Genomic DNA, 25,348 nt, shown 5'->3' with positions numbered 1-25,348 from the left:
ATGGATTCCCAGCTCGGATACACTCTGATCAGGGGCGGGATTTTGAGAGTCACCTTCTGAAGGAGGTGCTGAAGATAGCAGGAATTAAAAAGTCTAGGACAACGCCTTATCACCCCCAAGGTGATCCTCAGCCAGAGAGGTTCAACCGAACCCTATTAGATATGTTGGGAACTTTGCGACCAGAGCAGAAGGCAACCTGGAGCCAGCATGTCGCATTTCTGGTGCATGCTTACAATGCCACAAAGAACGATGCTACGGGAGTCACCCCATATCTCTTGATGTTTGGGCGAGAACCAAGATTACCCATAGACTTGTGCTTTAGTGTATCAGAGGATGGAGATAGCTATGAAACTCATCAGCAATATGTATCCCGACTAAGAGAAAAGCTGCGGGATGCTTATCACTTCGCTACCGCTGTGGCTCGGAAGAACGCAGACCGCAACAAACATCGATATGATGCTAGAGTTCGTTCGCAGGAGCTCCAGCCACGGGACAGAGTTCTGCTGCGAAATTTGGGTATTGCTGGCAAACACAAGATAGCTGACAGACGGAAGGTAATACCTTACCTGGTGATGGAAAAGCTGGGAGATCTGCCGGTCTGCAAGATCAAACCTGAAGACGGTCCAGGGCAAATAAAGACAGTGCATAGAAACCTTTTGCTCTCTGTGGGAGAACTGGTAAGCACCCCTTATGAGATGGGCCACGACAGGCAGCTGGGCAGAACAGAAGTGCTAGACCAAAGTTGCCATCCAACACAGACAGCGGGCCCCGTGCAGCTAACTTACCCCTATTCTGCACATTTGAGAATGAGTCTGAGGAGGATGACACAACCCTGGTGTATCCTGGGATGGAGACAAGATTTCAGTCTCGATCAGCTGAACCAAACAAGAGTTTTCCCTCTTCCGCCCTAAACCCCATGGCGGAATTATTTAGGCCCATTTCTGACACCTCTGTGCCGCTGATGAGACCCCCGTGTGATGACACACACAGATTATTGGACAATGGGGACAGACAGGTAGAGGATGTCCTGGGCACCTTGGACCCTCTAGCGTTAGAACTAGGAGTGCAGGGGCCTACGCCAGTAGCCAAGAGACCCTCAAAGGAAGCCTCTCCTTCCGTCACTCAAGAGGATGTTCCCCCTACCTCAGCAACAGAGATTCTCAATAGACGAGACAGGGTGATAAGACCAGTAAAACGGTTAACTTATGATGCACCTGGGGTGACTAGTGAGGAGCCAATACATTTAGCACACAGGCTTGTGGAAGCTAAAGTGGGCTTCCTGAGGCCCTTTGGAGGAAACCAATGAGTTGGTATAAAGGGAGTGTGATTTGTCGAGACGACAAATTCTTGGCTGGGGGGAGGATGTAAGCAGTGTCAGGATGAGCTCCACCCTGACATCTGGTGGTGAGGTGTGGCAAGTTGTGGAAAAGAACTTCAGGGGCCGATCTCATTTGCATAGGCACACCCACCCCGCCTAGAATGAGGCCATAGCTGCCCAAATGGTCACTTTGGCTGCTGTGGGATCCCCAGTGTCCCTGTTATTGGGGCACGAAGAATAAATTGTTATTACCCTGATTATGGGAACTGTGCTTGGAACTGTACGTGGCCTTTTGTTATGATGGAGGGACTCACCATCAACTAAGTAGCACTCACTAGGCAAGGGTCATGGGTTCCAAAACTCTGTGAATGGAGAGAGGCTGGGGATAAGTATTAATACTTGGTGGCATGTGCCCCTTGGTGAAGGTCTTATATGCTAATTGCACGTCCTCCTCTCTCCACTGTGGAATATCAGAGCTAATTTTGATTCCATTAGGAGTCTAGTTACAGGCTGCTGAGCTCACTTTGGGCTAATGGGGCACCAGCACTGAGGCTCCCCTACTACAAGCTGAACTGACTAAGAGCTGACATCGCTGAGCATTGTGTTAAGTAGTGGGGGAGCCTGAAGATATAGTGTGGAGCAGTTTGCGGGAGGGCTGGAGCGCCTTGTGGACAGGCTGGTGGAACAGTTCATAGGACGGCAGGAGCCGCTTGTGGGATGCAGAGCGGAGCCGAGCGAAGCAGTTCATGGGGCGGCTGGCAGAGCGGAGTGAAGGCCTATGGAGCTGTGGGGCGGTCAGCTTCAGATCATGTAAGGTGCCCCTTACCTCTCTCTTCCCCCTCCCCATCTCCACCCAGGTTGGGAGGTAAAGCTCTGCAGATAAACTTTCGAACTCTGGGGCTGCCCTGACCAGGGACAGAGACTTTTGGGTCACTGGACTTTTGGGATTTTGGGTGATTGGGGGTTGCAGAACTCAAGAACCAAAGGGAAAGGGCATGCCCCAATTTGCTTGGGGTGGGTTTTTTGCTCATGGGTTGTGTTATGAATCCTGTTGGTGGTGTTTCCCCAACATAATGCCACATTGTTTCTCTCTGTTATTAAAAGGCTTTTTGCTACACTCAGACTATGTGCTTGCGAGAGGGGAAGTATTGCCTCTTGGAGGCGCCCAGCAGGGCTAGTATATATTTGTCCCAGGTCACTGGGTGGGGATTCGAGCCAGTTTGCATTGTGTTATTGGAATGGATCCCCTAGATATTGAACCCGGCCCTTGTTGCTGCCAACTCTGACGGGCAGAAGGGTTACACTTACATTGACTTGGCATCTCTCGTGAAGAAGACACATTCTCTCTTCTTAAAATGTTCTTGAATGAAGGTGACCAAATCCTTTGGGGGAAGATTAAAGGGGAAAGTTTTATCTCAGTGACTCCCAGCACTGCAAACGCTTTAAAGGTAGTACAGGTGCCTTACACTGGCATTTAAAGGAAAACTGCAGTGATTCACTGTAATTCATTTGTTCGCAACGCAGCATCAGGGCCTGTGTGGACGCAGCTGTTCAGGAGCACGGCATGCGATAGCTAAATCCTTTAACTACAATTGAAATACTAAAACAGGAACTTTAAAAAAAAATTAATGAATAACTATCAGCATGTCCTAGTAGGCCTTGTTTAGATCAGGAAAAAGGTGTTTTTAACAACATGATGAGCACCAAAGCAAACAGTTCTTGCATTGTCCCTCAAGCGCATGTTGGGGACAGGTGTAATGCCGACAGACTCCGGTCGTCATCGGGTGGGATTAAACTGGGGACCTCTGGAGCTTAGTGCATGAGCCTCTACCGCATGAGCTAATAGCTAACTGGCTGTTAGCTACGGCTATAGAGCAGATTCATTAATTGCTCTCTAAGTGGTCTCTGTGCCACTAGATGGGACAGAACGCCACACCCAGGAGGTGTGTGGGTTACACAGGCTCACATTTAGAAACATGGCTTCATCTTCCTCTTTGCTCTATAAGAGCTCTATTGGTTTAACCCAGCATGTTCATACAACAAACATCCCAATAACTAGGTCAATATCCAGAAGTTACAAAGTAGCCCCCACTTCCACCACAATTTTGAACACCACTCAGCACCTAATGTAGACCTGGTTTAACACCTTTAGAAATGTTATGGGATCACAGGTAACCATACCTGCTAAATGGTGTTGAAAATCGTATCACCAATATTCCAAACAAACCCTTTTTCCCCTTAGCCCCTACCAAAAGCGATGCCAGCTCCACTTGCTATTTTAATATAACCCAGCATGCCCCAGTAGGTGATTAAGTCTCTCGAGTCAAACCCCAGTGGAATTCAGAGACTCCAGAGTGTTTTAAGGTAACTTCCAATTCTAATTTAATAATTAAACTCTGCTAAATTAAACACACCAAGTGTTTAACACTACAATATACCTTGCCTTAGAATGATTGGAAGCTGTCTGATATGCAGCTGTTTCTATGGAGATGTTAATTCTTTTGCACCTAATTTGCCTCCAGAGACTAACAAAGTGGGAGCTTCCTATCTGATCATGAAATGCTTTTATTTGTCTTTTATTTACTCTTATTTGTTTAGGGCTAGAACGTGGCGTGGACTGTGCTGGCTCCAGACGTGGAAGGAGAGACTGATTGCACCCCTGCCTCATATGCTGCTGCACAGCCTCCCCTGGCCATATACCTGCTACTAACCCCATGAGCAAGTGTGCAGAGAGTTGGCAGAACTGGCAGAAAATGGCCCACGCCCACACGTCAGCCAGGATGAGGGATGTAGTAGGTTGCTACCATTATGGACGAGTAGCAAAGTTACTCCCCACCTGGAACAAGAGGAAGGGAGTCACGTCCCTCTGAAGTACAGTTTCTTTCCTTGGTGCACATGGCCCCACACACAAGGCCTGCAGCCCATAGCAGTTTACTCCCTTTTGCGACTAGTTCTATGGCCATCTGAATCTTTTCAGTACAGTGGAATTCTCCTTTAACCATACGAGAGTTCTTAAAGGCACAGCCCGTTTGGGGCCTTGTTGTGCAGCTGCTGCTAACTGGGGAGTTTAATCTAGACCAGGAAAGAAGCCTGGATAAAAATTCTACTGGAAATAAAAATTTCCATTGCTAAGCACTTGGAAAGACCTCAAGTCTGACGTGCATTTCAAACCAAGAGAACCATATGTATGAAAATCGACTTTGCATTAAACTTCAAGTGTTTATTCAAAAGTGGGCCTAAACCAAACCCACCCAGTCCTGAACATCCCTAGACTATGAGAGAAGGAGGTGGGACAGAATCCAAACACAGACCCCATGTCACATTTTGCAGCTGCCCCCTGCCTATGAGCCAGACCAAAACCCTGGACCTGAACATGTTTCAATTTGGGGTGTTCTGAATCCAGACTTGGATCCAACTGAAATAGATGGGCCCATCTTGAAAGTTACTTCTTTTGCACTGTTCCATTTCAGACGCCTGCCCATTTTATGAGACAAGTTCATTCTCTTGGTTTTATATGCTCCCAGCATAGGAACCTAAAGGACATCTGAAATATATGGGAGATCTAATACTTATACTTCAAAGTATACTGCCCTTTCAGAGATGATACTATTCACCAAAGCACAAAGCTAATATGATTTTACATTAATAATTCATCATTTTGGCAGTATGAAAAATAATTTATGGGAGACCCCCAACCTCACACTAGTTAGGAGCCCATCTGCAGCCACTCACAGCATCCAGGCTCCATCACCTTGCAAGGATTTTTTACAGCTACTCTGATCTGGTAACTCCACAAAGTGCAAGGCAGCAGAGGGTCAGAGCCAATGAGTCTTGATTGGCATGAAGGAAAAATCCCTGGAATCCAGGATGTGCGGAGGAGGGGGAGGATGTAGTGCTTTAAATTCTCATTTCTGGACATCTAGTTTCACGTGGTAAATTAGACCATGACTCATTCTAATTTAACTTTGTCCATAATGGAAACCTACCCACACAATTTGGCAGTATTCTATTGCTGCTCAGGGAAGGTCCAGAACTGTGATAAAGTCCTTCAAAAAAATGTTCTAGCATTCTGTGACACTGACCTATCTACTACATCTTACAGTAGCTTTAGAGGCCATTGGCTACAGAATAAAATAGTATTTTTCTTTAAGGAAAAAGTGCTGCAAGACCATTATACATCTTCCTCCTTGTGTATGAGACTAATTCATAATTGTCACTGTGGCAGAGTTCCAAGTGAGACTACATCCACGCACTTACCATGGAAATGCATTGCACCAGTTACTTACACTGTCATTGTACGACACATCTGTGCTGCGAGATATACTGGAGTAAAGAACTTTTGAACCTTCCAAAGTGCCATTTCGTCTGTTTCTCATGGTTCCCATGCAAACTTAAAGTAGTCACCACCAGCCTGTGGGGGAAGAGAAGGATTTTGGGGATCAACATTAGTGTTAGCCTTTCCCCCGCCCCAAAGTAGACCAAAAAAAATTGCGATTACACCTGGTGCTTTGGGTTCCATTCAAATCCTGTATTAGTGGATTTGTTATTCTAGTTGGTTTTTCGAATGTGAAATGCAATATCTAAAACCTCAAAAATCCCTCATGCCGGAGTATGAAAGAAATAGGTTTTCCTCCCAGGACTGACTTAACACCTTTCGGCAAAGGAAGTGTGTAATATATTCCAAAATGTATAGATGTAGAGATGCTGAAATTTCAGCATCTTGTACAGTCCTGTAGTAATTCACATACTGTGGTGTCTAGGGGTCCCATCAGAGATTAAAGCCTTGTTGTGTCACTAGGCACCGTATGTACAAACAGAAAAAGAACAGTTGCTGCACCAAAGAGTGTTCTGTCTAACCAGACAAAAGGAATTATTCCTACAGAAAGTACTCTAAGGCACAGAGAGATCAAAGAGTTTGCTCAACATCACAGAGGAAGTACATGGAGGCAGAAACTGAAATCAGATCTCTTCAATCCTACTCCAGCTATTTAACAAGAATATCCTTCCTCACCTGGGTTTCTGACAATCTTCTCTGATCTCTATAGTGAAAAGATATTTAATGGTTTCATTCTAGTCTCTCTTCATTATAAAAATTATTGTATTAATATGCCACGTCTAAGCATAATTCACAATCTGGTCAGAAGGACCTTGAACTGCAATAGCAAGCGGCTTTGAAGTTAGAATCAAGGCATAGGGGCACACTGCTGGATTGAGAAAGTTGAAATGGATGGATGGGTATGTACTCCAGGTTCCCCAGAACAGAGCTTTAACTATGACTTCACTAAGCCACTTTCAGGAATAAGAACTTGGTCCCAATGGCAGTGAGCATATTTGAACCAGATTCAGAAGCTCAGAAAATAAAAACACTAATATAAATTTTAGTTGCAAGTATCTAAGCTATTTCCAAGGCACCTAGCACCTTGCAATGAAACAAGCTATTTCTCCCTTCTAAAAGGGAACTAGTCTTGTAGTTAAGGCACTGGGTTGGAGCTCAGGAGATCTAGTTCAATTCCCAGTTCAGACGCAAATTTCAAGTGTGACCTTAAGTGCCTCTATCTTTCTGCTCCTCAGTCCCCATCCATAAAATGAGGCCAATATTACTTCCCTTTTCCATCCTGGGACTATTTAGAGTGTAAGATGTTCGGGGCAGGGACCACAGACTCCTCTGTGTGTGGAGAGAACCACGGTGTCACTTAGCACCTCTATATAGTAAATAATAAATACTCATTTCTGTGTGATAAGGCACATGACTTCTGGTGACTGAAAACTGGCGAGTGATTTATTCATGAGTTTGGAGAGAAAAAACAGCAATGAATGCAGTAAGATTGCCTGGAAATACCATTTCAGCACATGATCCAAGCAACCCCAGAAGGCGATAAAACAAGCTAGCTCAAGAGACATACCATCAGGTATTATTTATATTACACTTCTCTAATGAATGTTTAGCAAATATTTAATGTGTGTTCCTAGGCTAGAAAACTGTTCCACTCAAATATTTAATATCATTCTTCACTGTGGGACAGATTCTGATCCCAGTCACATTGGTGGAAATCCAGACTTTCACTCCATAACTTCACCAGTGCAACCAAGATCAGAATCTGGCCCTGCATCTGTAACATGCATTCCTTATTGTCATCCCAAAAGAGTTACATCTCTTGCCATTAGATGTCTTTCAAGTAATCTCAGTTCCCAGAAATTTTCCATCAACCCTCTCACTAGTTATTATCAAAAGTAACGACACCGTTGTGTCCCATCATTGCGAATACACTTCATATGCTCTGTAGCAGCACTGATTTTAAGAAATAAACTCTGTATAATTACTCGTCTCCCTGTCCCATGTGCTCCATAGGTGTTCCATTACAATTCAACATTACTGAGTTAATGGATTCTTAAAGCTGTCCCCAAATATAACACTCCTTCAGTCTTGAAGTCATTTTGCCGCCCAGAGACTTTTGTCATTTCAAGAACTGCTGGAAAGGGATTCTAGTGAGCATTCCCTTAGCAACAGTAGAAGTATTCCAGCAACATTTGAGTATGGCAGAGTTTTTGCCAGTTGGATTACGGTGCACTGGTGGTAGCAAATTGAGTGGCCTCACTTTCGGCATGTGTCATAGAGTAGGAATACTTCAAAGATGACCTGCAGAAGGGGGGAGGACTTGAGACAAAGTCAGGTTAGGCACTTCATGATGTATAAGGAAGGCTGGATTAAAATGTCAAGAACAAGGGTGTTTTCCGCCTTTTCTTTTAAAATAGGAAATATGACAACTCAAGAGTGAAAGCTGAACAATTAAGATGCAATGAGATTTTAAATCAGATTGTTTAAAGCTGCTTGGTTAACGCCTATGTAACTAATGAATGCTTGAGAGAATACCCTCACCCCATGCTTTCACAGAAGCTGTGAGCTCACACCACATATCTGGAGACCTAAGAAAGTCATCCTACAGGAGCAAGAAAGACCTTACTTCCCATTCCGGTTATTTCTAGGGTAAAATCAAAAGCACGGAAAACTATATGAAGCAAAAAAAAGGGGACAAATCCAATTTTAAAAAAATAATTTCAAGTTACCTTTAAGTAACACTAGCACATGGAATCTGCATTCTGTCAGATGACAAAACCAGGATACTCCATGTCTGACAACCTGCCACTTTCAGACCTTACATGTGTACATTACAGGCAGCAAACGTTCCCCCCTGCCTCTTCTTTATGGAAGTCACTCTGGTCCAAATTGTGGCTCAAGCATCAACTCCTCATGCATAACCAGAGACCAAGTTTCCTACATATTTTTCCATAAGGGCTTCAGGATGATGGTATTTTCCTCCTCCACTCTCTCACCTCTGCAGAAACATCAAGCGATTCACCCTCCAGAACCAGGGCCACTGGAGAACCCTCCACATCCCTGACAGCCCAGCTGCAATGAAGCCACATTCTCAAGGATTCTTTCATTGCCATTCACATCCTCTCCTATCCCCACCCAAATAGAAAAAGAAAAAACACTTAGTTGCAAACAGCACAAAATCTCCACTGAAGTGCAATTGTAGGGTGGCTCAGTGACAGAACTGCTTTTGTTTCCCACGAAGATTCTCTCGAGCCAACCAAGATCTTCCTGCAGTATCCTGCTTCTCACTGTGGGTCTGGACATTGCCAATCAAAATGGTGAAGATAATGGCAAAACTTCAGTGGGAGCCACCACAGGTGTCAGGTGCATTTTATTCAATGGACGGAAGTGTGCCATGGAGCAAAGAGTGCCCACGTTTAAAAGTGCATCCACACAATCTTTTCACGGAGAAGCCCTATCATCTCCATACTTTGGAACAGGGGGTTGACATTCGGTGGAGGTTGCTCTGGTATTCGGAATATGTCTTTTGCTATCCCCATGAAAGTAACAGTTCACACCTATTCAGTGGATGCTTGTTCGAGTTTGGCAACTAAATTCTCTGCAGATTCCTTCTGTACTGGACACATTCCTGCCGAGGGATACAGGACGCAATCAGGGTTGAAGTTAACCTATGATTGTTTCTCCTCCTGGCTGCCAAAGGCCACTGTGGCACCAAACACAGGAACTGAGATCAGGGAGGCTGTGTTCTCAATGCTGTCAGTGTTGATGCTCAGGAGGAGCTAAGCAGGGAGCTGACAGCAGATGTGGGGGTACCTGGGGGCAGAAGAGTCTATAACCACTGGAAACCACTCCCTTGCAGAACCCGTATAGAACCAACAAATCCCAAGTCTCAACATTGCTCCACTGTCTAGCGAACAGCTGTGAAACTCCCTGGCAAAGTGTGTCACTAACCTCTAATGGCGGATCCAAACACAGGGTAACAACCAGCTAATGCTATTGATTACTCGGTTAGCTCAACTGATATAAGATTGTGCTGGGGGTTGAACAGTACCTCTAAATGTTGCAGGGATGCTGATGACCTATGTGGGGGTCTGCATAGTTCCACAGGGTGCAATTTTTTGTTTTTTTAAATCTTTGTTTTTTTAAATCTAGGAAATTACATACAAGCATCTACTGCAAACGAATGTTCAGTTTGAAGAGACAAACACTTGGAAGTTTGGAAATGCTAGAATCACACGATCCACTGTCTACAGTCAAGCTCTAAGATACAACTACATTTGCTCCAATCCCTCAGACAGAAACAAACACCTACAGGATCTCTATCAAGGGTTCTTAAAACTACAATACCCACCTGGGGAAGTGAAGAAACTGACTGACAGAGGCAGAAGAGTACCCAGAAGTCACCTACTACAGGACAGGCCCAACAAAGAAAATAACAGAATGCCACTAGCCATCACCTACAGCCCCCAACTAAAACCTCGCCAGCGCAACATCAAGGATCTACAACTTATCCTGGAAAACGATCCCTCACTCTGACAGACCTTGGGAGGCAGTCCAGTCCACGCTTACAGACAGCCCCCCAACCTGAAGCAAATACTCACTAGCAACTACACACCACACAACAAAAACACTAACCCAGGAACGTATCCCTGAAACAAACCTCACTGACAACTCTGTTCACATATCTATTCAAGGGACACCATCATAGGACCTAACCACATCAGCCACACGATCAGGGGCTCATTCACCTGCACATCTACCAATGTGATATTTGCCATCATGTGCCAGCAATGCCCCTCTGCCGTGTACATTGGCTAAACCAGACAGCCTCTATGCAAAAGAATAAATGGACACAAATCAGACGTCAAGAATTATAACATTCAAAAAGGTTTCAGAGTAACAGCCATGTTAGTCTATATTCACAAAAAGAAAAGGAGGACTTGTGGCACCTTAGAGACTAAGTCACGAAAGCTTATGCTCAAATAAATTGGTTAGTCGCTAAGGTGCCACAAGTACTCCTTTTCTTTTTGCGAACATTCAAAAACCAGTCGCAGAACACTTCAACCTCCCTGGACACTCAATAACAGACTTAAAAGTGGCAATTCTTCAACAACAAAACTTCAAAAACAGACTCCAACGAGACACTGCAGAACTGGAATTAATTTGCAAACTGGACACCATCAAATTAGGCCTGAATAAAGACTGGGAGTGGATGGGTCATTACACAAACTGAAACCCAATTTTCCCATGCTAATTTTTCCCCCTACTGTTACTCACACCTTCTTGTCAACTGTTTGAAACGGGCCACAATGATTACCACCACAAAAGTGATTTTTTCTTCTGCTGATAATAGCCCACTTTAATTGAATTGTCTCATTAGAATTGGTAAGGCAACCTCCATCTTTTCATGTAATATGTATATATATCTTCCTACTGTATTTTCCACTCCATGCATCTGATGAAGGGGTTTTAGTCCACAAAAGCTTATGCCCAAATAAATTTGTTAATCTGTAAGGTGCCACAAGTACTCCTCGTTGTTTTTGCTAGAATTAAGGTTGTCTATGTAACCTTCAGTCTGCCCATGTGTGCACGCATTATATTAGTCTTACTTGCATGATCATATACTTTCCCACAAGCCCCTTGTCTTATTCCGTGCACTGGATGGATCTGCTCTGGGGATGAGCTGGGGTGATGTAGGGAATGAGTCTATTGCTTGTAGAACCCTGGCCTCCTCCTGTGTATGGGATGTACCAGGGCTGTGCAATGAAGGAGACTTGCCTGAAGGACTCCTGTCTCATTTACTGCAGACGCTAGAAAATATGTTGTGAACGAGGCAGGGTGCTGCAGGAAGAGAAAGGAAGGGTGCTTGGTTAAGGCAGCTGAAAGCCACCTTAGAGAACTGGATTCTATCCCTCCCTCTTAAATCAAACATTTTCACAGGTGACCACTAATTGTGGGATCCTTATTCTATAGATGCCCAATTTGACACCCAGAGGTGAGATTTGCACAAATTACTGAGCACTCATAACAGCAACAGATTTAATGGGACCTGTAGACTGAAATATGAAGTGCTATAAAATGCTAAATACTCTGAAAAACAGGTTCTAGGCTTCTCAAATCAGACACCCAAAATAGCAGATGATCTAGACAATGCTGTCTCATTTCTCTGTGCCTCAGTATCGATAAAATGGTGATACCTCTCTATCTCAGAGGGGCTTTGTTAAGCACTCGATTATTACAGTGACGAGTGCCGTGGAAACGCCAAGGAGGAAATTAAATAATTCTGGATTCAGTGGAGGGTTTGGTGATGCAGAGTCAATAAGGCAAGAGGCCAACACACTGAAAGATGAGGATAAAAAGAAATATTTAATAGCTACCAATTCAGGAAGCACTAGCCATCCTGTGCACTGAATGCGGAACGGGTCCTGTGGAAAAAATATTATGCTATCATGTAATTAGTGCATATGCGCGTGGGGGCCAAATTACAGTTGCACAGTTGATGAATGCTGACATTTCCTAATTTATGAGTGCTTGACTATGCAACCTGAATGCTGGTTTAATGTATTTTTTTGCACATAATGTACACAAACCTCTTCACATGGCTATGGGTCACACACATTTCACACAGATCCTTCACATTTATGGGTGTTCTGTCCCAGTGAGATAATCTCTTTCCAGCCACAGACACGAACTACAAAGGCCAAAATCTGCTCCTAGTTTAAAATCCAAAGTAACTCTATTGCAGTAACGACTCTGTATTTATGGTGGTAGAACAGGGAACCCAAACCGGACGCCTAGACTACATCAAAATTCAATCCAAAAATACAAAAGCAGAAGAAAAAGGAGGCTACCACAACTCTTTAGGTCCTGCTTTTCAGGCTGGTTCTTCTGGTAGATTAGCCATCATTAATTAGATGGGAGGTACCCATATGCCAAAATCTTTTTTTTAATCTGATAAAATTTCATAGCACATAAGAACTATATAAAAGACATGGCAAAATAACTATTTGGGGCAAGTTTTTCCAAAAATCTTGACTACCAAAGTCTATGTGATCAGCATATAATTACACCAGGGCTGAACTTTTATTTGAGTAAAACTGATAGTATTTGGCCCACTAACTTCCAACTCACAACCCTGTAAAGCAAATGCTTTTAACTTTCAAGAATTTCCCCTCAGGGTAAAGCTTCCTTTAAAGCTACATTTCAAGGTAAAAACTCCACAGGGAGAAATGCATTTTCATCTGTATTTATGCGATAAATTTATTAAGCAACCCAACATTATAAAACGCAGCCAATAAATCTAACACCCAGAGAAGTGACCGTGGACATAACTGCATTTAAAAAAAGAAGTTAAATGGAAATGAAAGCTTCAATTATTCATTCAACACTCGAAAGGATTTCAATTCTCTCGCTGTCTTTGTAAATAATTTAAAAGATTTGCTGTGCTACAGCAGAACTAAACAAAGTCTGAGAGGACACAGAATCAGTGCAAATCCTGTGCCCCACCTTTAATTTAGGTTTCAAAGAGGTCTGATTTCTATCACTGTTAGAGAGCTTGTGAGAAAAATGTAGCAGCTAACTAATTATGGATAGTTCATATAAAGTGCTCAATACGCATAATCATGTTTTGGTTAGAAATAAAGGTATTGCGCACATTTAAATTATATAGAATAGTATGAAATACAGAATTTCAGTCTATGAGAACTGTCCAACTGGCTAAATCAATATGTTTCCTTCTTTTTTTTTATAGAGTGTATTGCAATATGTTTATGGAAAAACACTAGCTTTTTATAGCATGGGCTATTCCATTACAGTTTAGCCTTCTTAACCAGCAAGTTTGAAAGGTATTATACCACCAGCTAAACAACAGAATAATCATCTTAACCATAAGAATGTTACTGTGAATTCCGTAGCAGTTCCAGCAATAAGTACATTCCAGTGAAATCTTTGTACCTGGAGCTAAATGAAGTAACTAGAAATGGTAATTACATTTAAAATGGTATTTTTAAAAAGTCTCCAATACATCACCCCAGCATTTCAAACTATTTTCTAAACTGAGCTGTACTTGGTCCCAACTTAAACAAGGAAAACTTTAATGCACAAAAATGTTTCTCACAGTTCAATGTATGCTTCTAATGCCAATTTGCATCAGTCTAATCATGCCACTTAGCTGAAAAAGCAAAGCTTACAAACAGAAAAGAAAAATGTTACAAAGTACATTAGTTACTAAGTACATTTCCTGAACCACTGCCATCTCTTCTTTGGACTTCAAAAGGCATTTGTTGAAAATCAACCCCAAATGACATACCAGTGTAGACTGCTCAGCCAAAATCTCGTGAATGTTTGTCCCAGCAATCTTGTTGTATACATTACTTTTCAACAGGAAGGGTTTGATATATTTCAGCATTCAAAGCCCCACCTATTTTCATGTGTGTCATACTCCCTTTTAAGGGGGATGGTCGGTGGATGAAAAGGTCAGGACACAGAAATCAAGAGCAAGATTAGTCAGTGATTGATAATGAGCAAGAAATGAATAATTGCAGCAGGATATTTATAAACTCTGTTGAAATAATACTGGTTTCCACTTCACAGTATGGCTATCAATTTCTACCGTACATTGGTAGTAGGCAATTTAATTTCTACAATTATCAGCACTATTAGAAAGCCACAAAACAGAAATGCTCATTATGAAAACCAATAATCTGTGTTAACTAATATCTTTATGTTGATAACACAAAGATTTTATTTTTAGGATAAATCTGATAAGAACCCTGATGAGAATGACACTGAAATTTTATTGCCAAGGATTGAGATCTCAAAAGAGAATTTATTCCACATTTCACAGCTTTTTTTTTTTTAACTGCAAGACTTTTCTGTCTCAAAACATCTCAGACTATTCCACTGAAATGAATGTAACTGCACTGATTTTTGAAGGCTCAACTAACCACCTCGCTAGAAGAAACTGTATTTATAGGGATCGCATTATGTGGAATCCCTGAAAATAGCTACAGACAAACAGCTGGAGTTTTAACCTTCTCGGCCTTGTATCCCGGGAAATTATACAGCACTGAAGTGGATGTAAATGTTGCAGGAAGCAGAGGTATGTGTTGTAGCACTGTTATACAGAAGTAGATATGCCACTACAACACTGGGAGCAATAAAAGTACATATCTGAGGCAATATTGTTTGGAGTGTCTCAGGTACAAGACAAGTGTTTGATTTAACACAATTTTACTTTCAGGTGATCTGCAACACCAGTGCAGTGTGCTGCCAGCCCCTGTTAAAGCCAACGACCATGTAGTGTAGTTTTCTTGCAATCTCTGGTCCTCACTACTGTATTATCGGAGCACCTCACAGTGTTGACTATATATAACCTCACAGCCACCTGGTGAGGTAATGAAGCATTAGTTACCCCCATTTTACAGGTGGGGATGTGAGGCACAGACACACTAAGGTGTGTCTACACTGCAACTGGGAGGCTGTCCCACTGTCTGGCTCACAACCATGAGTGCTGACCTCAGGGCAGACTGTCAAAAACAGGTCAGACGCTCCAAACTGGTGGTGTGTTCTATAATTAGATTTCACCAAGCCAGTAATTAATGTGAACTCCTGGATCACTACAACACTCTTACCGTGAAAACAGCAAGAAGTCTGGTGGTATCTTAAAGACAAACAGATTTATTTGGGCATAAGCTTTCATGGGTAAAAAAAACACTTTTTCAGATGCACGGAATGAAAATTACATATGCAGGCATTATATACTGACACATGAAGAAAAGGGAGTTACCTCACAAGTGGAGAACCAGTGTTGACAGGGCCAATTTGATCAGGGTGGATATAGTCCACTCCCAATAATTGATGAGGAGGTGTCAATTCCAGGAGAGGGAAAGTTGCTTTTGTAGTGAGCCAGCCACTCCCAGTCCCTATTCAAGCCCAAATTAATGGTGTTGAATTTGCAAATGAATTTTAGTTCTGCCGTTTTTCTTTGAAGTCTGTTTCTGACTTTTTTTGTTCAAGTATGGCTACTTTTAAATCGGTTAAGAATGTCCAGGAAGATTGAAGTGTTCTCCTAGTGGCTTTTGTATGTTACCATTCCTGATATCCCATTTGTGTCCATTTATTCTTTTACGTAGAGACTGTCTGGTTTGGCCAACGTACATGGCAGAGGGGCACTGCTGGCACATGATGGCATATATCACATTAGTAGATGTGCAGGTGAATGAGTCCCTGATGGTGTGATTGGGTGCTCTGATGGTGTCACTAGAGTTGGTATGGGGACAGAGTAGGCAACGAGGTTTGTTACAGAGATTGGTTCCTGGGTTAGTGTTTCTGTGGTATGGTGTGTAGTTGCTGGTGAGTATTTGCTTCAGGTTGGGGGGCTGTCTGTAACTGAGGACTGGCCTGTCTCCCAAGATCTGTTTTCCAGGATAGGTTGTAGATCGCTGATGATGTGCTGGAGAGGTTTTAGCTGGGGGCTGTACGTGATGGCCAGTGGTGTTCTGTTATTTTCCTTGTTGGGCCTGTCCTGTAGTAGGTGACTTCTGGGTACCCATCTCGCTCTGTCAATCTGTTTCTTCACTTCCCCAGGTGGGTATTGTAGTTTTAAGAATGCTTGACAAAGATCTTGTAGGTGTTTGACTCTGTCTGAGGGATGTTCCTGGACGCTACAGTGCAAATAAGCTATGGTCACATAAACACCACCCTATACCAGAAACCTATTGACTGCTATACTTACCTACATGCCTCCAGTTTCCATCGAGGACACATCACACAATCCATTGTCTACAGCCAAGCCCTAAGATACAACTGAATTTGCTCTAATCCTTCCAATCCCTGTAACAAACATCGTTGCCTACTCTGTCCCCATATCTACTCAGTCAACACTGGTTCTCCACTTGTGAGATAACTCCCTTCTCTTCATGTGTCAGTATAATAATGCCTGCATCTGTAATTTTCATTCCATACATCTGAAGAAATGGGTTTTTTACCCACAAAAGCTTATGCCCAAATAAATCTGTTCGTCTTTAAGGTGCCACCAGACTCCTTGTTGTTTTTGTGGATACAGACTAACACGGCTACCCCCTGATACTCTTACCGTGGAGTCACAGACAGTCCCCTTAGACTCTCCAGTCTCACTTGTCACCCAGACAAACTGGACTTGGTGATAAATGGTCACTTACACCAAAAATCACACCATAATCAGGTTGCTTCGAGTCCCAAGAGACCAGTCACTTACCCTAGATCTTACATCAAAGATGATGCCTGTAGCCAATCCTGTAACAAGTTATCTAAAGGTTTATTAACTAGGAAAAAGGAATTTACAGGCTAAAGCAAGCAAACACACCCACAGATGAGTTACCATCTAAATCCTAAGAGTGACAAAGTTGTAGTGATCTATCAATTCAAAGTGTGTTTCTGGGAAGATTCAAGGGGCTACCCCTGGGGAATCTCTGGCTTGAGCTTAGTGATTCCAGCCCTTCAGAGTTCAAACAGCCAAAAGATGTGGGGCCTCCTTGTCAAGGATTTTTGTTCCCTTCCCCCCAGAGTTCAAGATGATGGGATGAGTTCACGTGCACGTCTCCTCCTCATGTGGGGTGTGGTCAACAGTCTTTTGTCCTCTGACATTCCACAATGATTTGTCTCATGTCTATTGGTCTTCTTTTGCTGGGCAGGAGATAACACCTCCCGTGGCAAAAAAGTATTTCACACTTGGTAATGTTTCTCTCCTGACTGGGGGGGTGTACAGTTTCAGAGCAAACACTTAAATATTACCTTATAACATGGGTCATAGACATTACACATGAGATTAATGCAGGCAGCAACATACTAGCATTTCACAGGGTCCAAAGACTAAATACATTCTTATAATACTACTACCTATTTTGAGCAAAACTAACATACAGGTGACCTGGTTTGGTCTCCAGCTAGGAGGGTTGTCAGTTCTTAGCTAATGCCTGCAACCTGGGCAAAAGCTGGCATCTGGCCTGCCAGCATCACAGAAGTATTATTGGAGTACATGTAGATGTACCCCACCTAGCTAGCAGCAGAGACTGCCTAGGGCCCTGTGTACATACTCGAGCGGCTGCTGCTCAGTCGAGCAATATGTGTTGCCATCACACCTCCTGACTGCAGCATAGACACACCGTAACTAACTTGCTCCGTGTCCCACAGAGGATCTGCATTAGCACAGGGAATTGAACGTGGGTCTTCAGAGCCCCAGGCTAGCACGCTAACCACTGGACCATCCTTCCATCTCAGTATCAGGTTCCTAATGATCCTTACGGCACAATAGTATATGTACACAGAAAGGTGCCTACAATAGTCTGGCACTTTTACCTTCCATGCCGCATGCTGATAACACCGTCAGCAGGATCTGAACCTTCAACATTGCACAGGCTGCTATCAGATGAACCACAGAACTAACTACATTAGCTGGCAGCAGAATAGGGCTGCTCTCCCAGAGAGGGGGATGGGCTGCTGGCACTGTGAACTGGATACAGAGTGTGGTTGTGGGGAAGCAATGGGGTGGCTCCTGCCCTAAGTGGTGTCCCCAGAAGAGGTGGAGCCCGGGTTGTGTCTCTCCCCCACATCTCAGGAGTTAGGAGAGTTCCTGAACCATGTGGTGTTCTCTCTCTCTCACGTCCACTCCCAGTAGGTGGAGAAGCTCCTATCCCATCTGGTCCCCACAAGACCGCACACTGGTTCAGGAGTGTGGAGCAGACAGTTGCAGCGGCACAGGAGCCAGCAAACAGAGCTGTAACAGGGGAGTTTGAGGGGGAGTTTGTCTTGTGGTGCTTGTTTGGGGTTTGTTTTTGCTGTGGGTGGTGGAGTTTTGGTGTGGTTTGTGTTTCCCAGATTAACAGGATTGAGGTGGGAAGGCTATGACAGATACAGAGGCAGCAGTGGGAGTGACCCATGTCGTGGAAGACACAATGAAGATGACTGGATGTGGAAGCTGTGGTATGTACATGATCCTGGAGGGGGTACCTGGAAAGAGTTTTGTCTGCATGAAATGCCGTCTGATAGATCTGATGGAAGAAAATACCCGAGGATTGGAGATGCAGGTGGAAAGTCTGGTTCAGTTTAGAAGGGGGGTCGAGCAGATTATGGAGCAAAGACATGAGGCAGCTGAAGGGAAAAGCTCAGACTTGCACATGGAAGCAGGACTGAAGAATTCTGAGGGGACACTGCTGGGTGAAGAAAATGGACAGTGGAAGCATGTGACTAAGAGAACCAGGCAGAGGAAAAGACGGGCTAGTGAAGGAGATATACAGCTCAAGAACAGGTTTTCAGAGTTGGAAAATGAAGAAGGGGCTCAGCAGGTGGTCACAAAAGGTGGAAGGGCAAGGAAGAAGAGAAGAGGAGCTAGTCCTATAGGAAAAGGGGAAGAGTCAATGGAGATTACACCAAATATGAGCACCAGGAGGGTACAGGCTGGGTTGAAGAGGATTACAAGGGAAAATGGGAATGGAAAGAAATTGCAGCCAGAGGGAACAGGGGATAGACTGGAGAATTGTACCATCGCCAGAAAAAGGCAGGCCTATGTGGTTGGGGACTTCTTACTGAGAAGAATAGACAGGCCTGTAACAAGAACTGATGCAGAGAACAGAAGGGCGTGCTGTCTGCCGGGTGCTAAAATACGAGAAGTGGACCTGAGGCTGAAGAGGACCCTAATGGGAGCAGGAAAGAATCCACTGATTGTTCTTCATGTGGGAACAAATGATATGGCTAGATTCTCGCTAGATTGTATCAAGGGAGACTGTGCCAGGCTGGGGAATACGCTTAAGGAAATCGAGGCTCAGGTGATCTTCAGTGGGATTCTGCCTGTTTCTAGAGAAGGGCAACAAAGGTGTGACAAGATTATGATGCTCAACAGATGGCTCAGGCACTGGTGCTATAAGGAGGGCTTTGGGATATGTGGCCACTGAGAAGCATTCATGGACAGAGGACAGTTCTCTCGGGATGGACTTCACCTGAGTAAGGAGGGAAATAGACTTCTAGGACGGAGGCTGGCACAACTGATCAAGAGAGCTTAAAACTAGGAATCTGGGGGAGATGGTTGGGAGATGTCCAGGTGATCTCCAGGCCGGATTTTAGCATTGAGAGGGAAGAAAGGAAAGTAAGAAAGGATACAGCCGTGGGTAGGAGAATGGACATAAGGAGGAAGGGCAGTGTGGATACCAGTCCAATAGGTCATACTGGCTGTAGAATGTCTGTGCCTAATCGGGTACAGAATGTGAGCGAGGCCAAACAGCAAAAATGAAGATGTTTGTTCACCAATGCGAGGAGCCTCGGTAACAAAATGGAGGAACTAGAGCTACTGGTGCAGGAAGTGAAACCAGCTATTCTAGGGAGAACAGAACCATGGTGGAATAGTCGTCATGACTGGACTACGGGTATTGAAGGGCATGTGCTGTTTAGGAAAGACAGAAATAAAGGTAAAGGTGGTGGAGCAGCATTGTATATCGAGGATGAGGTAGAATGTAAAGAAATCAGAAGTGATGGAATGGATAAGACAGAGCCCGTCTGGGCAAAAATCACATTGGGGAAGAAAACTACTAGAGCCTCCCCTGGGATAGTGCTTGGGGTGTGCTGTAGACCGCCGGGATCTAATTGGGATATGGATAGAGCCCCCTTTAATGTTTTTAATGAAGTAAATACTAATGGAAACTGCGTGATCATGGGAGACTTTAACTTCCCAGATATAGACTGGAGGACAAGTGCTAGTAATAATAATAGGGCTCAGATTTTCCTAGATGCGATAGCTGATGGATTCCTTCACCAAGTAGCTGCTGAACCAACAAGAGGGGGATGCCATTTTAGATTTTGCTTTGGTGAGCAGTGAGGACCTCATAGAAGAAATGGTTGTAGGGGACAACCTTGGTTCGAGTGTTCATGAGCTAATTCAGTTCAAACTAAATGGAAGGATAAACAAAAATAGATCTGTGACTAGGGTTTTTGATTTCAAAAGAGCTAACTTTAAAAAATTAAGGAAATGAGTTAGGGAAGTGGATTGGGCTGAAGAGCTTATGGATCTAAAGGTGGAGGTGGCCTGGAATTACCTCAAGTCAAAGTTGCAGAAACTATCAGAAGCCTGCATCCCAAGAAAGGGGAAAAAATTCATAGGCAGGAGTTGTAGACCAAGCTGGATGAGCAAGCACTTTAGGGAGGTGATTAAGAAAAAGCAGAAAGCCTACAAGGAGTGGAAGATGGGAGGGATTAGCAAGGACATCTACCTTATTGAGGTCAGAACATGTAGGGATAAAGTGAGAACGGCCAAAAGCCATGTAGAATTGGACCTTGCAAAGGGAATTAAAACCAATAGTAAAAGGTTCTATAGCCATATAAATAAGAAGAAAACAAAGAAAGAAGAAGTGGGACCACTAAACACTGAGGATGGAGTGGAGGTTAAGGATAATCTAGGCATGGCCCACACTTCTTCATCTGTAATCTTTTGTCATTGTTATACTTGTGTGTGGTTTTTTCCCCCAGTGCAGCAGAGAAATGCAGTGTCTGAGCTGGAGACAAGATGAAACACATATATTGTCCCCAGTGGTTATGAAGGGATTGTTTTTCTTCTTCATTGTTACCACACAAGTGGGCAGAAGTCATACAAGTTGTTACCTCTTAAACTGAGTTACAACAGTTTGGATAAAAAGGGAATAAATGGGCCATTATTGCCTACAGCTATAAAAGAGGACACAGGAGACAGGTCATAGATGGCAAATTAGATGGAATGTGAATTTTTTATGAACTAAAGTGGCTGTTTTCTTCCCTGGCTCTGAGCTGAAGTGCTAGCAGACTGGAGCATAAGTGACATAGAAATTTTCACAGTTTGATTTCTATTACAAATAAGGTTCCTACAAAAGGATAAAATTGCTTCTGGAAAAGTCTTTTATATTTGATTTATTTAAATCAGTGTAATAAGCCTTGTATTACAGAGCATCTTGGACACTGATTAGTAGGAGCAGCTTGCCAGAGTTGTGGTGGTGATATGAAGACAGCTGGAGGGCCCCTGCTTCTCTGGGGAGGGGTTCTGAGCCCCTTTCCCTGCCCCCCTTGTGTGTGATCCAAGGAAAGAGGTGCCTATTTTGCTTCAAGAGAGTCTGGATGCCTCGTTTTAGAGACGAGTTCTGTAGGTGGGGGTCATAGCCGTGCATAGGGGTCCTCTTGCCACGAGGATTGTCAGCGGCAAAGTGGGGTGTGGGTGGTCTGTAGGTGTGTGAAAGTAGAGTGTGAGATGGTGTCCTGTTGTTGTGGGAGAAGGCGTGGTGAAGCTGAGTGGCCATGGTGGTTCTGTGGAGTAGGGTGTATGTTTGTCTGAGTCTCAGGCAGGTGTAGGTAGGTCCTGCTCAGTACAGCTCACTGAAACGCAAGGTTTGCCTTAGCAAAGAGGAGGCATTTGACTCTGTCCTATAGTGGCCAAGTGGCCCATCCCCACAGTGTTCTGCTGCAGCTGCAAAGGAAGGGTGAGAGTATGTGTGCCCGGAGTCTATTGGGACATGGCTCAAAGAGGGTAAAGGTAAGGTCGTGTTGTCCCTCAACTCTTTAGCTCCTGGTTTTCAGACGTCTGGGTTTTGCTGGACTCGACAGTGAGAGAGGCCAAACGCCATGTAGAGTTGGACCTTGCAAAGGGAATTAAAACCAGTAGTAAAAGGTTCTATAGCCATATAAATAAGAAGAAAACAAAGAAAGAAGAAGTGGGACCGCTAAACACTGAGGATGGAGTGGAGGTTAAGGATAATCTAGGCATGGCCCAATATCAAAACAAATACTTTGTCTCAGTCTTTAATGAGGCTAATGAGAAACTTAGGGATAATGGTAGGAGAAGCCCGGGGAGGAAGGCTACACACCAACTTCTACAACAAGGCCAGGGTCCTACAAACAGCCTCCTTCACTACCCAACCTAGCAACTGCAGAAAGCAATTTTAACAAGGCAATGATCATCTCAGGACTGCTTTCTGCCTACTTCACTCTAGACCGTCTTGTGCTCACTGGCTGTTTGCTCCAACCTCTCCCATTTCCTCCTTTTGTCTGTCCATCTAGACAGGCTCCTCCTAACACAATCCTCTAAAAAGGTTTAAACAAATCAAAATGAAAGTACAGGTCACAGAACTCACTTGACATTTGCTGCCATTGCATTGTTCACTCTGAAAGTTATAACCCTTTACCCTAGTCTTTGGCTTGTTAATTTTGAAAGCAAGCTCTTCCAGGCAGGAAATATCACTTATTCTTGTTGTATAGTGCCTATCACAATGGTGATCCATTCTCCATTGGCCCCATGTATACCATATAATGACATTGTATACATATATAAAATATATTTCTGTATTTACTACACAGATTACTAACACTCAGTGTCCAAGATGCTCTGTAATACAAGGCTTATTACACTGATTTAAATAAATCAAATATAAAAGACTCTTCCAGAAGCAATTTTATCCTTTTGTAGGAACCTTATTTGTAATAGAAATCAAACTGTGAAAATTTCTATGTCACTTATGCTCTGGCTCCAGTCTGCTAGCACTTCAGCTCAGAACCAGGGAAGAAAACAGCCACTTTAGTTCATAAAAAATTCACATTCCATCTAATTTGCCATCTATGACCTGTATCCTGTGCCCCCTTTTATAGCTGTAGGCAATAACAGCCCATATATTCCCTTTTTATCCAAATTGTTGTAACTTAGTTTAAGAGGTAACAACTTGTATGACTTCTGCCCACTTGTGTGGTAACAATGAAGAAGAAAAACAATCCCTTCATAACCACTGGGGACAATATATGTGTTTCATCTTGTCTCCAGCTCAGACACTGCATTTCTCTGCTGCACTGGGGGAAAAAACCACACACAAGTATAACAATGACAAAAGATTACAGGTGAAGAAGTGTGGGAAAGTACTTAGCACTTATCTAAGCACTTTTCAAGCACAAAGTGCCTTACAGACATTACTGGAGTGATCTTCACAACAGACCTATGAGGTAAGTCATTACTGTTTTTCCCTCCCCACCCCCATTTCAATTCCAACTCATTTCTACCTCTGGCCTTAGCTCACTTCTGAAGTTCTCAGTGTTCTCAGCAATGGTGACAAGATCCATATTTCCAAGTTGTGGCTAAAGGGCATGGTCGAATACATGGTTGAATAGCTGGGGTTGGCCCTGCTTTAAGCAGGGGATTGGACTAGATGACCTCCTGAGGTCTCTTCCAACCCTAATCTTCTATGATTGCATCATATATATATGGGCTCAATTCAGAGATGCACTTTGCAGTAACTCTCAGGAAATTTGTTTAAAATAGGGAAACACACTAATGGTCAAAGCAAAGTTTAGGCCACGTGGAGCCATAATGGAGTGGAAGATGGTGAGTGGCCTGCTGAGACCAACCGGTATATCTCTTGATGTCCTAGGTGAAAGGCAGTCACTCACTGCTCTGAGCATAGATTCCCCCTCAGCTCTACTCTCCAGTTTCTGTGCAGCAAACAGTAGAGCATTTACAATCATTAAATGATGCTCTCAGGCAGGTCTATGTATTGTAATTGCCATGCATATATCAACAACCAGCCAAATAATTAAGTATCATTCTTTAACATCATGCCTAATGGAGATCAAGCAAATATTTCTAGCAATGTTTCTGCATCTGGCATCACACCCACCAGCAATGCTAAGCAAAAATTATATACGGCATTAAGCAATTGTGCTCTAAGTAGTGCATAGGTATTACAAGAAACACACATCTGAGAATATTCCAATGGCTTGTACAATGGTACTAACACCTCCTTATCTCTACTTGAAATACCTCGCCTCATGCATCCCAAGACTGCATTAGCTTTTTTCATGGCCACATCACATTGGCAGCTCATAGTCATCCTGTGATCAACTAACACTCCAAGGTCCTTCTCCTCCTCTGTTACTTCCAAGTGATGCATCCCCAGCTTACAACAAAAATTCTTGTTATGAATCCCTAAATGCATGGCCTTGCACTTTTCATTATTAAATTTCATCCTATTACTATTACTCCAGTTTACAAGGTCATCCAGACCTTCCTGTACTATATCCCGGTCCTTCTCTGTATTGGCAATACCTCCCAGCTTTGTGTCATCCGCAAACTTTATTAGCACATTCCCACTTTTTGTGCTAAGATCAGTAATAAAAAGATTAAATAAGATTGGTCCCAAAACCAATCCCTGAGGAATTCCACTAGTAACCTCCTTCCAGCCTGACAGTCCTCTTTTCAGTATGACCCGTTGCAGTCTCCCCTTTAACCAGTTCCTTATCCACCTTTCAATTTTCATATTGATCTCCATCTTTTCCAATTTAACTAATAATTCCCCATGTGGCACCATATCAGACACCTTACTAAAATCTAGGTAAATTAGATCCACTGCACTTCCTTTGTCTAAAAAAATCTGTTACTTTCTCAAAGAAGGAGATCAGGTTGGTTTGGCACGATCTACCTTTTGTAAAACCATGTTGAATTTTGTCCCATTTACCATTGACCTCAATGTCCTTAACTACTTTCTCCTTCAAATTTTTTTCCAAGACCTTGCAAACTACAGATGTCAAACTAACAGGCCTGTACTTACCAGGATCACTTTTTTTTCCATTTCTTAAAACTAGGAACTATGTTAACAATTCTCCAGTCATATGGTACAACCCCAGAGTTTACAGATTCATCAAAATTTTTTGCTAATGGGCTTGCA

At 43.3% G+C, this 25,348-nt stretch overlaps 1 protein-coding gene across 1 annotated transcript in view; it reads right to left on the bottom strand.

Moving 5' to 3' along the window:
* Positions 1-25,348, bottom strand: part of TRPM8 (transient receptor potential cation channel subfamily M member 8) — a 217,602-nt gene that overhangs the window by 97,183 nt on the left and 95,071 nt on the right. The window contains exons 3-4 of the mRNA XM_073304777.1: positions 5,605-5,729; positions 2,627-2,700 (exon numbers count right to left, since the gene is read on the bottom strand). Coding sequence (XP_073160878.1) covers positions 2,627-2,700; positions 5,605-5,703 — 173 coding nt within the window. The 5' untranslated portion in view covers positions 5,704-5,729. The remainder of the gene's footprint in view (positions 1-2,626; positions 2,701-5,604; positions 5,730-25,348) is intronic.

Source organism: Lepidochelys kempii, chromosome 11, assembly GCF_965140265.1.
Source record: "Lepidochelys kempii isolate rLepKem1 chromosome 11, rLepKem1.hap2, whole genome shotgun sequence".
Lineage (NCBI taxonomy): Eukaryota > Metazoa > Chordata > Testudines > Cheloniidae > Lepidochelys > Lepidochelys kempii.
The sequence above is the reverse complement of the archived record's forward strand: the minus strand, read 5'-3'. Positions and strand labels throughout refer to the sequence as shown.